We start from the raw sequence: 14,737 nt of genomic DNA, 5'->3' as shown, positions 1-14,737 counted from the left end.
TTTTTAAGAAAAATAAGGAGTTGCATAAGATTATTGCACGTCTCTTAAACCCAATGAGCAACTCAGTTTTTCCTTGGACAAGTCGTGTTCAGTTGTTTTCAAAAGTTGAAAAGCTGAGCTGTTATTTCTTCAAGTTTTCTCTGTATAATGCAAAGATACTATTCACGGAGCTGTTGTGCTAGACTTTGAAGAATGCTTATTTCCTTGGGCAGTCATGTTAATTTTGTAGGTGGAAACAGTTCTTATTGTTCCTCAGAAGGCCTGGGGTGGCTTTTCATTTTCAAGGGATAATTAATTTCTGGGCAAGGTGGACAGGGTAGTCTTCTGGCTTTTACCACAAGACAGCTCAAAGTGAATAGAGAAGCCTTATGATTTAGATGAATTTTAGGTCTGAATTACTCGATGTGCAAAATTTTATCTGTACTTCACTTGATTGAACCTGTTCTGTGTTTCACCAGCAAAATCGGCCCCCTGCACTGAGCCGCCCTCACCTTGAGTATCACTGTGTTCTCTTACAGCCTGCGACCTGATGAACCAAGGCATCCTGGCCCTTGTCAGCTCCATCGGCTGCACCTCAGCAGGATCCCTGCAGTCCCTGGCAGATGCCATGCACATCCCTCACCTCTTCATCCAGCGCTCAACAGCAGGAACGCCAAGGAGCGGCTGCGGGCTGACGAGGAGCAACCGCAACGATGACTACACGCTCTCCGTCCGCCCCCCTGTCTACTTGAATGATGTCATTTTGAGGGTGGTCACAGAATACGCCTGGCAGAAACTCATTATTTTTTATGATAACGACTACGGTACATATTTATTTAGCAGGGTGATTTTTGTCAAATCCCTAATTCTGTTGAAAGTAGTCTCATTACATCTTTATAGGCTTGCAATAGATTATGTTTTGCTTGTGAGCATTTATGGTTCTGTCAGCATTTCACAACACCTCAGAGAAATCTTATTTCCAAAATCCATCAACGTTTACAGGTTTATTTGATAACTTCTTGGTTAGAGTTAGCTGATAAATGGAGAACTTATCTGGCTTTCTATTCTGACAGTGTTTATGAAGCATAAAAGTTTTTTAGCGAGCTCACTTGTTTTTTTGGGCTGTAGAAATATAAGATGACAATTCAAGAGACAGTGTGTAAGATTTTACATTCTGTAGAATTGTTTATTGTGTGGTGAGTCTCTCCTGCTTGTTGGCATCTTTTTGATGGCCAGAAGCTTAAGCAGTGGTGTGAATATAGGTCAGAGAATGAGCTGCTCTTCATAAATGTAAAACCATTACAGTGAGCTTTTGTAGACCGAAGAACTTGAGGAGGCGGGCCTGGAGAAGACAATGTTCCTTCTTTTTTGAGTTCATTCAGTGTTCCTGAAAGGTGCTGAGTTGATGGTAGTTGTGCGATAGAGTAAGTGCGACACAGATGGCGGCATCACAAGACTGTGCCATCCAGCTTGGTGACTCAGCTGAGTTTGGTACAGCTGAGAGGAGAGCTGGGCAGATTTCTATAGTGTAGGTGCATTATCTGACTAATTTTGTGATCTTTTTTCTGTGGAAAATTGCTTTGGAACCAGACCTGTTTTCTTCAGATGCATCCGTTATTCATAAGTAATCATGACTGGTGTGGATGAACATTTTGAAACTTATTTTCAAAGTTAAATCTTTAAGTTAAGGAAAAAATGCTCACTTCAGCGATTTGCTGTGAATAATACCTGGTTCATTCAGGTCAGATGTTATTGATTTTTCTTGCCTGGCTACATAATAAATTCTCAAATTAGAACGATAGAAAATGATGAATAGGAGAATTTCTATTTATAACAAAGGAGCACCTAAAAGCACCAGCCATAGGATAAGGAACACGCACAAAAAAACCCCATCCAAAAAGCTTGCGGCAAAGAGTATTTTTGTTAGTTTTATGTGCTTGTGCATCTAAGTGCCAGTGCACCTATGAAGAAGACCATAATCTTGCCAGGTATGCATGTGTTTCTGAGTTCAAAGACCTCAAAGAAATTTATTTTTCTTTTTTTTTTTTAAATTATATTTGTAAGTACTAGTTCTAAATTATTCAAGTTTCATTATTTGATTTGAGAATTCATTTCAGACACTGTGTCATTTTGTCCTCAATTTCTGGATAAGAATCTCATTATGGTGTGACGTATGTAACACTGATGCCTGGCTGCAAGGAATAAGCTTCATTCAGTGGCACATCATTCCCAGATAGGAAACGTGGCACACATTAAGTCTGCCATCATCTATGGCATTCTTATTTCAGCAGTCTACAAGTAATACCACACGGCCAAGATAGACTGTAATCTGACTCTGATCCGTGATCACTATCACATACACCAGGAAAAGGTGCAAATAAAAGGTCTTGGCATTTAGTATATACTGAGCGGTCTGTCCACTTTCTAAGCATTTGTGTGGTTTGGGTATTTGGGGTGGTGTTTTTGTGGGGTTTTTTGGGGTTTTGTGTTGTCTTCCCCCCCCATTTGTGTGTATGCATAGTTTGGGACTAATGCTGTAAACACAAAGATTTTAAATGTGACTTGAGTTTCAAGTTAACCTGCAAGTCTGAATAGGGCTATTACCTGTGCAAAGGCATCATGTTTCTTTAAGTGGTGCTATATCCTTGATTTCAACAGCCATCCTAGGGCATCAAGCAGTTTCAGTATTCTCTTTTTGCTTCTTACAGTTTCTTTATGAAATTTTACATTGCTGACTTCATTGGCTATCTCCTCTTCCACTTTTAATAAGGAACAAGACAGCAGAAGTTTCAGATCCCCATCTTTAGCCCGAGGCCTCTCTCCACTACTTTGAGAGTTGTTCTCTGCCTCTCCAGTCCCTCTTTTCGCTCATACTGGAATGCCTCTGTAATTCCTCGCTACCCTGTTTCAGGGGAAATCATTAGGCTTGATGCAATATTTTGCCTGTTCTCAATTCTCGTAGCCTGTTTTTGATCTATGGGCAGTAGTTTTCCTCATACCCATGATGACATTATTTTCTTAGCAGTCCCTAGAGAGCAATCTTCTAGGAGCTTATTATAAATCCTAATAAATTATGTCACTTTCTCCCCTTTTCCTACTATTTTATTGATGTATTCAAAGCATTTCCAGTATGTTAGCAGTGCATGGTTTCTCTTCTTGGGTTCTTTATTGACCGAAGAGGGGTTTGCATAGAGGGAGGGGCAGAGAAATTCAGGGTGTGAACAGAGGAGCTGGAATCACTTGTTAATGGATTATAGTGTAGAGAAGTCTGAATTGAGTATTGAGCCTGCTTTGAGCAGAAGGTTGGACTATGTGACCTCCTGAAAGCCCCATCCAATTCTAATTGTTCTATGACTCTGTGATGTTGGAGAAAGCCATTCATTTAGATGGCTCTACAGATGTGAAATGCTCTAAAAAAAAACCAAACCAAAAAAAAAAAAAAAACCAGCATCAGTTTGGGTTTTATAAAAAAGAGTTGGCCCAAGAATCCCAGAAGAGCCTGAGGAAGGGAATGTTGCCATTAACTTCTGTGCCTGTTTTAAAAAGAAATCAAGACTGGGCATGCAGACATGGCGTGGAAGTCCAGGGGTAAGCCATCCTTTTGGTCAGCGTTTCAGTGCAGCCAAGGGTGGTTGCAGTTCCCTCTGGAAGATCCCGGTCTCAGCTTGCCTGAGAGGATCCACCACAGCGTGAGATTTATTTATATACTCAGCTCACACAGACATAAAGTCAGACTCTGGGTGGAAGCTTAGCAGTTAATATTAGACATTTTAATGTAACATGTAGTACTCAACAGTACAGCAGGCAGGAGATCAACACTTGCATTAGAATTAAATTCATATTAGGAAGAGGTTATCGATATGTTCTGCACAGTCCTCTGCAGGGCTGACGCTTGTGCCAACAGAGCAATTTCTTGTCCTGGTGGGGTTTTTTTTTTGTATGTGGTGATCTTTCATTCTCAAGGTCTCTATCATAACATTAAGTGTTGTCTCCACAGCAGTAAATGGCACTTGAGAAGTAATGGGAATATAGATTCTGATATGCGTTAAGCCTTTATTTTTTCCCATTGTTGCCATCTTTTTGTAAGTTAGAAAACGTGAAAATGCTGTTAGACTGACTGGTTAGAGCAGCCAGCAGAATTCCAATACATTCCTTTCTGAGAAATTGTTTCAAATAGTGATTTAATTTAAGATTTATAACAAAATACTTATATTACTGGAACTATTTCCAGTAATAATTTTGCTCTGTGAAAGAAAATGTGCCTTTTGTGTTTAAAATCAATTTTCCTACTGTAAAATTGGGCTCATAGCCAAAGTAAATACCGTTCTAAACCAGACCCCTTGCACTGCTAAAAGAGGCTGCAACTATTTATGTGTCAATTTATCAATACCATAGTTTTTAAACCTATTAGTTGAATTGCCCTTGATTTTTATTTTGCAGTCTATCATAGATTCCTTTTCATTATTGGAGAGCTAGAGAATTACTTATAGTTGGAAGTGTCTTTCTGCAGGGCCGAGACTTATTTCCCCAATTTTACCCTTTTTAAAAGCTCCCAAATTCTTTTTTGAATATAAGTAGGTGAGTATATTCAGTTTTAACATTTTAACACTTGTTCCATCTAAATGCTAGAAGATTCAAGTCTATTTAAAGGATCTTTACCAACAAAGTCCAAGTCTTTGAAGTAAGCAATTCTTTCATTAAGTCATAACCAGCTGGGTGTTGAAGAAGTGATGTAGAAATACATTTCTGAAATAATTGACATTTAAGATTTCAACTGATGGTTTTTTTCCAAGTAAAATTTTAGGTAGGCTTACTATTCTAGCACAGAATAAAACAGGAGATGCCTTGATAATAAAAAAAAAAAAGCAGCATTTTGCTGCTGTTGACTTAGTTAAGCTGAATAGCTAGTGAAAGATTTTGGTAAAACTGTAGTCTTGTGTCAGTGGCAGAGCTTTGCAAGTAATAAGTGTGAGGCTAACATACAGTAACAGTTAATGAGGAGCTGAGAAAAGAGAACATTTGAACTTGAGCAGGCTTAGGTGATATTTCTTTGTATTTCAGTGGTATAATTTTGGTGTATAAACGCAAATGAACTTCTGAAAATCAGTATGGCATGAGTCTGTCCCCCATTCTTGCTCTCTGCTGGGATGATCTAGATCAAACTCCCAGTGAAAACAGTGCAGTCAGTCCCCTTGAATTCAGTGTGGTTTGTTCCTTGAGGTAAAACAAGATAAAGGCCTGCCCGGGACAACAAATCTGATTTTGTTTAAGACAGTTTCATAGGAGGATATTAAAAGTGTTCAAAGACAATTCTGCGCTTCTTCAAATCCCATTAAGGACAGTCTTCTTGGAGAGTTAAAGTGTAGGCGGCATGAAATGCAGCAAAATTATGCAGTAGATTGATGCCTTTCTCAGCCTGATATTGAAATCACTATCCACGCAGTATGTACAAGCCAAATTTTCTTCATTTAACAGCCAAATCATCTCCTACTCTCTTCGTTCTTGACTGCTCAGCCCAAACCGGAGGATCACCTACTGCAGAGGGTAGCTGTGCATCTGCTTACAAGTGGTTGTAAAGACTGGGCAGTTCCTCCACTAAGTCTCTGACTCGTCCTTAGAGCCATCAGCACCCTTTTCGGTGAAGGCATTTTCAGACTGGACACTCTATATGTATAACTTACACCTCTGGAAACCTGGAAATTTAGGTTTGTAAAAAGAGATGCTGACATCTGTAAACATTCTGAGCAAGCTTTGCCAAGTTACTACATATCTCCTTTATGGTTTCAAGTTCAAAGCAAACAAAATGCAGTTTGAAACAGCAAATCCTGCCTCACCCACAAACTGGCATCTGACAATAGCCAGTCCCCAAAAGTAACATGAAAAAGACCCTTACACATCCAGTCACAGAGGAAAACAAATGAAACAACCTTTTGAGATCTGAGTGTGTAAACCCAGGCTATATAAGCAGAGTAATTGACCTCAAATCCCAGCATAGTGTTGGTTTTTATCTCTCTAGTGCATCAGCAAGGGGCAAGCTTTTGTAGTTTGTGTCTTACTCTTCAGGTAGTTCACAGTTTGCTGTATTTTCCAGGAGTATGTAGATACCTTTCTGTAGTAGTGAATTCTTTATGAAGAAACCATTCAATCATTGCAAGAACATAATTGTGAATTTTGTGCAATTGATAGCGTAGGTATCTCTGCATGTCTAAGATAAAAGGGAGAAAGTCTAGCTGTTGGAAAACATTTTTTTTAATGTTTTGTTGGTGTCAAAGCAGATAGAAATATTCTGCACTATATCTAGAAAGGCTGGGGGAATAAGATTAGTTCTGGAGAATGAATTTTGTCTTATTTCCTATTCTCTTTTGTTGTGGTGGCAGAAATATTTTTAAACCCTTCTGTATTTTATATTTAAAAAACAAAATTTAAGAAACCCCACTTCTCTGTACAAATTTCTGGCCTAACCTTGTGTTCTTCAACCCAGCGTGCCTTTGATATGCAGCCGTCGCTGTTGATTTATGCAATATTTACTGATTCCAGGACTAAGATATCTTTGCTTACAGTTTTTTGACCTTCCTACTAATACTACTTATATTTGTCCAAGGATGTTTGCCATTCCCTTAGGTGGTAATTTAATTTTAAGTTTTGTAAGGAAAAGAACCAAAACAAGCATGAAGGCTCTGGAGGGGATTTGCTCTGTGAGGCTAAAGGAGGTAATCCCGTAGCAAATGGAGGTTGAAGAAGTAATTGCAGACTTCACTGGAAGGGAAGGGAGGAGGTTACCAACAGGGAAGTGTTTAGAGGGCACCTGTCTTGCAGAAACTTCCTCGTGGGTCTCCCCTCTTGCTCCTCGGCATACGCAGGGGTTTCAGATTATTTATGTATGAGGAAAGGATGAAGGAAGTAATGTGAGGTACTTGGTCACATCACTAAAAAGATGTCTTAAGCTCAGTCTGAGGGAGGATTTTGGAGAAAGACACAAAATCAAATGCAATCTCAAGGAAGAGAGCAGTGAGATCTGTATTGCTGGGGATTCCAGCCTAAGTAAAGAAGTCTGTGAAACTTTTATGAAAATAAAAGAGTGTTCTCCCCATCCCTGCTCCAGGAAGGTGGTTGTTTTCAAATAAATTGAGTGTAATGTTATAGGATCAGAGTACTGTTCTTTAAAGGTCATGGAAAAGAAGGGATTATATCTGGAAGTTGAAAGGCTGAGCTTCTTGTAGATAGGCTGCCTCCTGTGTTGTAAGAGGGCTGATACTCTGAGATGATGCCCATCTGTACGGATGGGCCCTGGATTCCTGCTATCTCCTTTAAAAACCATATAGAGTAAGTAATTCCGTTGACACTTTCCTGCACAGACATTTGCCAGAAGTAAATACGTGATGACCTTTGACAAAGATGTGCTGGAAACCATAGCATTTTCAAATCATTTAAAGTTTTAATGCAAGTTTAATAAAGATTCATAAAAGAATCATGCTCTCTTTAATCGATTGCAAGTGCTTATAATTACCTCGAGGCTGTTTTCAGCTGCCTGATGACTGTAATATTCTCAAGTCTGTCTCCAGACAGTCTTAAAACTGTTTATTACTCATCTGGCTCTTTGCCAACTTCCCGTACTCATTTACTTCACTGTGCCTCAATAAACATATAAGTAATTTAAGCTTATTATTGAACCTTTTTTTTGCCATTAATATTTATTATGTCATCCAATAAGGAAAGGAACATTTTTTTTCATCTGTGTAACATTAGTGTGTCACTTAATTATATTGCAAGTTATCAGCTGTTTGTGAGAACTTTTGTAACAACTTGCTTTTGCTGGATGACATTACCACTGGAAGTTGAATATACATTTTAGTTGACCCTAAAATTATTCAACTTCTGAGATAACTGAAGTATTCTATAAAATGTCTCTAGTGGAACAATGACCATGCTTTGCTTTTAACCATGCACTAGTTGGGGAAATGCATTCCAGGAGCTATAAGTGAATACGTAGAAAGGTAAGAGAGGGTTTGTCATTCGCTTATGGTGCTGTCTTTAAGGATGGAATGGATCAAGTATTCGAAGGCTTGGCCTGACAGCCATCTGTGTTGTGTTAGGAAGGAAGGAAGCCCAAATTTTTGGTTATATCTAGAATTTCACTGCTGAGGTCAGAACAAAACTGTATATGTTCTCCTAATATCAGTGTAATGGGAAATTGCAGTAAATGAGGTGCTATCTTGAGGTTTTGGAGAGATATGAAATTTTTCCTGTATACACAATCTGCAAGCATCAGAAGAAAAGTGACTTAAGAATATTTTAGTACCTGAACCTTGTACTGAGTTTCCTAAGTATTTTTCAAATCTCAACACATTGTTTTAATATCTTCTCAGAAGTATTAAAATTAAGTTTGATACATTGTCAGCCAAATAAACAAACAGTTATCAAAGGAGAGAACTATTTAACAAGGTACTTTGCATGTTGAATGGAAGAAGTTATACCACCGTTGGAGAAAAGGCATGAGTTAGGCATAATAACATTGTAAATGTTGGGTGGTATCATAAATTGAAAAAAAAACCTCTCTGGGAGGTTGTAGGGGATTGTAGTATAATTTTTCAAGTTTGGCATGATTTTTAGCAGGAGAGTAGATGCTGAAGATAAACAACACTAGGCTCTTAGCCATTATCATCTTTGGAGGCACTAGGCAGAGAAAATGTATTTCTTTGCAAGAGGTTGTTTTACTCAAAGGCAGCTCCTAGAAGCCTTTGGAAATCTCTACTGCAAACTGTAGTCAAAAAGAAATTGAACGAAGAGGTAGAAAGCAGGTTACACAGTCAAAAGTCTGTGATTATGGAATATATTGCCTTGTCAGTTTCCACGAGTAAGGGATGATCACAATCTGACTCCCTTTCTATTTTTGAGAAGCTAAGGAAGCAGATGATACTCTTAAAGAATTAGTTCTAGCTTCAAATTTGTCTTTTTTATTGTTTTTTTTTTCTTTTCTTTTTCTTTCCAGTTAAAAAACTGAGAAACTCAAAGGAAAAATCTTGCATCAATCACCAATAAGGTTGGAAACCTAAGTCTTGCAGGATCTGAAAACTGCAAAAGTTAATGTTTTTCCCAAGCATTGATTCAGCTGCTTGAGGCTACCTATATTGATTTTTTCTCGTATAATCTCTAATAATTGATATATGACTTGAAAGAAAAAGTAGCTAATATAAATGGCATTTGAATGATCCTTTAAAATAAGGATTACATAGACATTTCAGTAATGCCACAATAGTTCATATCAAACAACAAAATTGAAGTTACTTCATCTTATTATTATTTGAAATGGAAACATCTTCAAACAAGAAAAAAATTATACGAGTATATTTTTCTTCTTTTTTTCTCAACTGGATGATATTAGGAAATGTGAGAAAATTTGTTGTCTGTTTTTCTGGATGTGTGAAATTTCCAAAAATTGCGAGCAAGGGAGGGAAAAACAGCCATTCTTACCATTAACAAATTTTCAGTTTTCCCCAAGAAATATCATTTCCACTTGTTAGGTTCCAGAAATGTTGGTCATATAAATGAGATTTTATATGTAATTAAACATTTGAGCTTGAATTTACTTATAATGCATTTGAACTACTGCTATATTCTCTGAAGTTAGATCATCCAGCTGAAATAGTTCAGCTGGAAAATAGGTAGCTCCTCCCTCTCAGTTCCCAAACGCTGATATAAAAGAGCTATGTAGATTTATTTATTTATTCATTTTCATATTAGTATCAGGTCATGAAAGTCAGGTATCTTCTTGTTACTTGTTTATCACAAATACAGTGTAGAGACCTCGATGAAAAGAGAGCAAAGAGACGGTTTTTCCTGTAATATGGTGTTGAGGAAAGCTGTGGATTTTAAATCTTCCTGATCTCCTGAAAGTACTGACTTCTTTTCCCTGTCGCAGGCTGTGCATTATTTTCTGCCACGCAACTGCTGAGCTTTCCATCGAATTGTGCTATTTGTGTTAAGTGAGGTCTGAGTGTTCCTGCCAGGCTGGTCATTTAAGGAGATTTAAGTAGGACCTGTGGTCTATGAAGGATGCTTAGCTCTTTTCTGAGCATGCTCTGCAACAGCATTTGAGATACTTACCTGTTTCTTGTGGTTTCTCCAGTATCAAAAGGATTGTTCAATGAAAAGATGGTGTGAGTTTAGGTGCTTGCACTTAATTTGACTTGTGCTCCATTTCTGAAGTTCTTTCTTAGATCAGGTCCACGATAACTGACACAGTAATGACAAGTCTGTGGTAAAGCTGGCACCTGAATTCAGATCTCACCTTGAGTAGTGTTATGCTGAGAACCTGTATTTGAATATAGCAGTTGGGTCTCCAGAACTGTGGCTGCAGCCAGTCTGGTGTGTCTGGTGTTGGACCTTCTGCACGCCAGCGGTGCAGAGCGTACGACCTTCCTATAGACTCCTGCCTCGTGGTGGCATGGTTACGTATGGGTAGTCAGGGAAGGTAATTTCCAACAGAGTCCTTGATAAATTTTGCTTGCCTTGCTTTTTAATTTATTAGACACTCCAAGCCAACTTCACAGTCTCTTAAATCAGCCACAATTTTGATTAAAAAGAGAAAGTTTAGTAATGTTTCTTTTAAATTTACAGCCTACATCTAGCTGATGCTGAGTGTCTGACTGCAGAATGGTGGTACGTTCTTGTGCACGCATGTGTAGAGTGGGAGAGATGGCTGTACAGTGAAAAAACCAAAAATGCAATACTAACTGATAGTGACACTGAGCTGAGAGAGGAGAGAGCAGCTTTGGCACTACCATCCGTCTGTTGTAACTTTGTCTTTCATCAGTAAGGAGGATAATTAATACTGGTGATAATGGGCAGCTCTTCTGCATTTGTGGAAATGACTGTGAGTCATCTGATTTAAATAGGAAATAGAAATGTGTTTTCTGGCTGGACAACAGGTTGGCAAGCAAATTCAGGGCGAGAAACACCTGTATTCCAGACATGAACAGTCCTGTCTCTCCACAGCAGAACCATCTGTGCCACAGGTTAGTTGCCAGATTTTTCTGCAGCAGGAGCGTATCTATTAGAAAGATGATTCCACAGTGCAGTGTGGATATGTGCCATTTTCAGACAATCCATGAAGGAAAGATAATGCTGCCCATTCAGTGGCAGCATCTGTTCTTTGGCATATGCTTTGAATATGAGCATTGCTCGTGACTTGCTGATGAAATATTGGAAGCACCATGGTGATGGAAATAGCAGGGTGTTTTGATGTGCTCTCTGCTGTTTCCTAGCAGCAGGTGAGCATCACCAATACCTCCATTCTTCCACTGGGTAAGCTGAGGTCTGTATTTATTTCCTGCCCGCAGCTTTGTGTTGTATCAATGCCAAAGGCAGAAGTAGTAAAGAAGTTTTATGAATCCTGGTTTGGTATCTTTTCCAATAAAATGGTGCTGTTTTCCTAAAAGCGTATCACACAGACACCATACTGTTGGGGTGGTCACCTAGTAAATGCAGAACTGCAGAATAATACTGGACCTCTGTCCCTTTTGTCCCTTCATATGGTGAAGATTCAATATAATTGTTTCATTGTTTACATTTGTGGATATTAGTGGGAAACAAAGCCATTTGATCCCATAATCTGGCTTCTGGGACAACACAGATTATACAGTATATCAGCCAATAACTCCAGCGTGTTTACAAATTCAGGTTGAGTGAAATTACATTCTTTTTTTGAAAGGGCAAGTAAAACTTAGTTTGTTGGTTCCTCCTTACTCTCATCAGGTGTTGGAGAAGAATATATGGATTTATGCTGTATAATTTAAGTTTTTAAGAAGTCTTTCATCACCTGAGTAACTTTTCCCCTGATATTTCAATCGCATGTTTAGATCCCATCATCATATGTTCCTCATACTTCAATAATTTTGATTCAAAGTGGTCAATTTTATCCATTTTTTATTCTATTTGTCTGGATTTTGAGTAACTTGCAGAGTGGGTGAGCCTCAGGAACTTGAGAAGGAAGGGGTTAAAGTGGAAAGAAATTATTTTATAATTTGGGTAAAACTAGGCATATTTGTAGCAGTTCAAATAATCTTAAATTGGTATTTAAAGTGCCAAAAAAATATTCTAACATATTTGATTAGACTGAATTCAATTTTCCTGATTTAGATACTAAATAGAAGCTGTAATTAGTATCTGATTCTCTTATGGAACTTTATTTTTAGGGTAAGCATGTATTAATGTTTAAACTGTTCTTGAAGTGTTTAGTAATACTGGTATTTCAGCAGTGTCTGAAGAAGGCAGTTGCAGTGCTAAATGCCTAAAATACCATTTCTTTCCAGTTCATGGCATTTTAGAGCTCTAGACAAGAGACTGAACTTTCTCATTGTGACAGTCTGACTTCCAAGACTAACCCTGTTGAACTATTTTTGTGGATTGTTTGACTATAAACTATTACGTGGCCATTTCTTTATAATTTGAAGTATCTTGGCAATCTGGTGCTGGAGGAGGATGGCTCTGTGTAATACTCTCTAGTTGGTACATCTCTGCTGGGGAGACAGGAAGACTTGTTTTCTCTGCTGTGGAGACTTAACTTTGATTTCCTTATGCTACTGTTTGTGGCTGAAATAAGTAGATCAAGGTGTGCATGTCTAAGCCTGAGATCTTCTTGATAGGACTACTGGACTTCTGTGAAACCCAGATCTTCTCAGATATCCTGTTTTGCTGTTAACCTGAAGTCAAATGCCAAAATAACCTGAGTTTGTCAGAAGCATCCCTGCAGTCTGCTTTCAGTCTGTTTTTTCCAGTCTTTTGCTGTCCTCTTGCATCATGTACAAACTGCATCTAATGTGCTTCCAGTAGCATGGACACTTTGAGATTCTTCATCCCATATTTACTCATCCCATGTTAGGATTAGATAAAGCCTTCCCTACCCCCCTGCCCCTGTGTAAGAAGGACAGAGACTAGGGGAACATGGTAGGTGAGGACAAAAGACCTCAGAGTAGCCAAGCAATTGTAAAAATCTAATTAGAAGCTTTCTCAAATGTAGGATGTTTCCTGGAGGAAAGACACATGATCAGCCTGTGGCCTCAGGTGTGACCATTCCCCTGGAAAATGGGCAATCGAGACAAGGAACTGATAGAGCATCCAGGGATGTAGGAGGGAAGCAGAGCAGGAACTGCAGTCCCCCAGGGATGGCACTGAACACCACGGTGTTTGGGGATGGGATCTGCCAGGGGTGGGATAGAACACCACCAGGTTTCTAATGGGAGAAATATTTTTTGGGGGGTGAGTTTTAACCACAAATGTCCTTTTAAACCTTAGGAACCTTTATTTGCAAATAAATGTTTCTTCATAAATTTATTTTTCTGTTGGGTTTCTTTTTTTTTTTCTTTTTTTCTTTTTTTTCCCGTAACTAGTGCCTGTGTTGGGCAGTGTCTGTTTTGTTGGCTCTAAGGCTGCATCTTGCTCCTCTAAATGAGATTAGAGGGGTGTGCAGGAGGCTGGCATGCCAGTAAGGAAGAAAGGATGTCCTGCTGAGTGTCCTCTAGGAAAGCAGGTCTGAGTGACTGTAGGGGAGAGAAGTCACATCAGGGAACTGGTGACTTAGCTCCAGAAAAAAGATTGAAAAACTGCAGTGGTGAGTAGGGATCAGGCAGTGAGGACTCAGCGAGGATGGAGGGATTTTTCTGAGGTCCAGGAAACCCTGCTCTGACTTTTAAAGTCACTGAATTATTTTAAATTTTAAGCTTAAGAGTTTGGGGTTTTAGATAAAGCCATTCAAAAGAGCAGGAAAAAAAGCCAAACAAGCTTTTTACTCTCTCTTGTGGAATTCACTACTGGAAAAGGCCTTTCAAAGGCTTGAGGTAGCATCCCAATGTGAGAGTAACCAGCCATTTTAGTTTGAGAGACATGAAAGATATTACAAGCTAGGTGTTGAACACAGTTAGCATTTTGCTGATCAGTTCTTCCTTTCCAAGTAAGTTTTAAAGAAGGATTTGTTCAGAATGAGACAGAAAGCTCTACTAGAAGAGCTATGGAAGAACTTGTTAAATTCAGCCAGCAGTGGTGGTATCAGATGAGAGCAGGCAGTACCGTTGCAACTGTATGTCTGGCTTTTGTTTTTAAGAACAGCTGCGCAATTCAGAACAACATTAAGACTTTTTGATGAGTGAACAGCCAAGCTACGCGTAGGTAAATACATAGATACATAAAGCATTGCAGTGGATAACATAATCCTGAGTACAATCTGCTTCCTACCTTTCTCCCCCTTGGTTGCCGTCCACTAACCCTCATTTGAAGGAAGCACTGTGGGTTATAGTCACCATATCTTCACTGCTCTTTATGGATTTTAGCATGAACGTTCTTTAAGAAAAATAAGGAACAAGAGTGATATCTGAACGACAAAATTAGAAAGTTGCTTGAAATATTTGTAGGTTTGTTTTCTGGTGGTTCTTTTGGACAGTATCCAATGTGTGGCCGTAATTTCTCCTGTTTTAATTCTTTAAGAAATGCCATAAGCATAGCTCAGGGAGAGCGCCAATGAATATTCAAGCGAGAGTCCATAGGGGGCTACCTGACACTGAACAAAACGTGTCTGTGATATGAATTGGAAGTTATTTGTGTCTTTTTTCCACTTTCCAATTAACATCTTGTTTGCCTTTTGATTTTCCTAGATATCCGTGGAATACAAGAGTTTTTGGACAAAGTATCTCAACAGGGAATGGATGTAGCATTGCAGAAAGTAGAAAACAACATCAATAAAATGATCACGGGTCTCTTTGCCACA

The 14,737-nt window shown here is 38.8% G+C and overlaps 1 protein-coding gene across 1 annotated transcript in view; it reads left to right on the top strand.

Annotated features, from left to right (window-relative positions):
* Positions 1–529: 529 nt before the first annotated feature.
* LOC104467358 (glutamate receptor ionotropic, delta-2-like) overlaps positions 530–14,737 on the top strand; it is a gene marked incomplete at its 3' end in the record, with an annotated part of 82,788 nt that continues 68,580 nt past the window's right edge. The window contains exon 1 of the mRNA XM_010081103.1: positions 530–803. Within this exon, the coding sequence (XP_010079405.1) occupies positions 530–803 (274 nt within the window). The remainder of the gene's footprint in view (positions 804–14,737) is intronic.

Source organism: Pterocles gutturalis, unplaced genomic scaffold (assembly GCF_000699245.1).
Source record: "Pterocles gutturalis isolate BGI_N339 unplaced genomic scaffold, ASM69924v1 scaffold5854, whole genome shotgun sequence".
Taxonomy (NCBI): domain Eukaryota; kingdom Metazoa; phylum Chordata; class Aves; order Pterocliformes; family Pteroclidae; genus Pterocles; species Pterocles gutturalis.
Note: the sequence above shows the minus strand (reverse complement) of the source record. Positions and strands in the feature narration are given on the sequence as shown.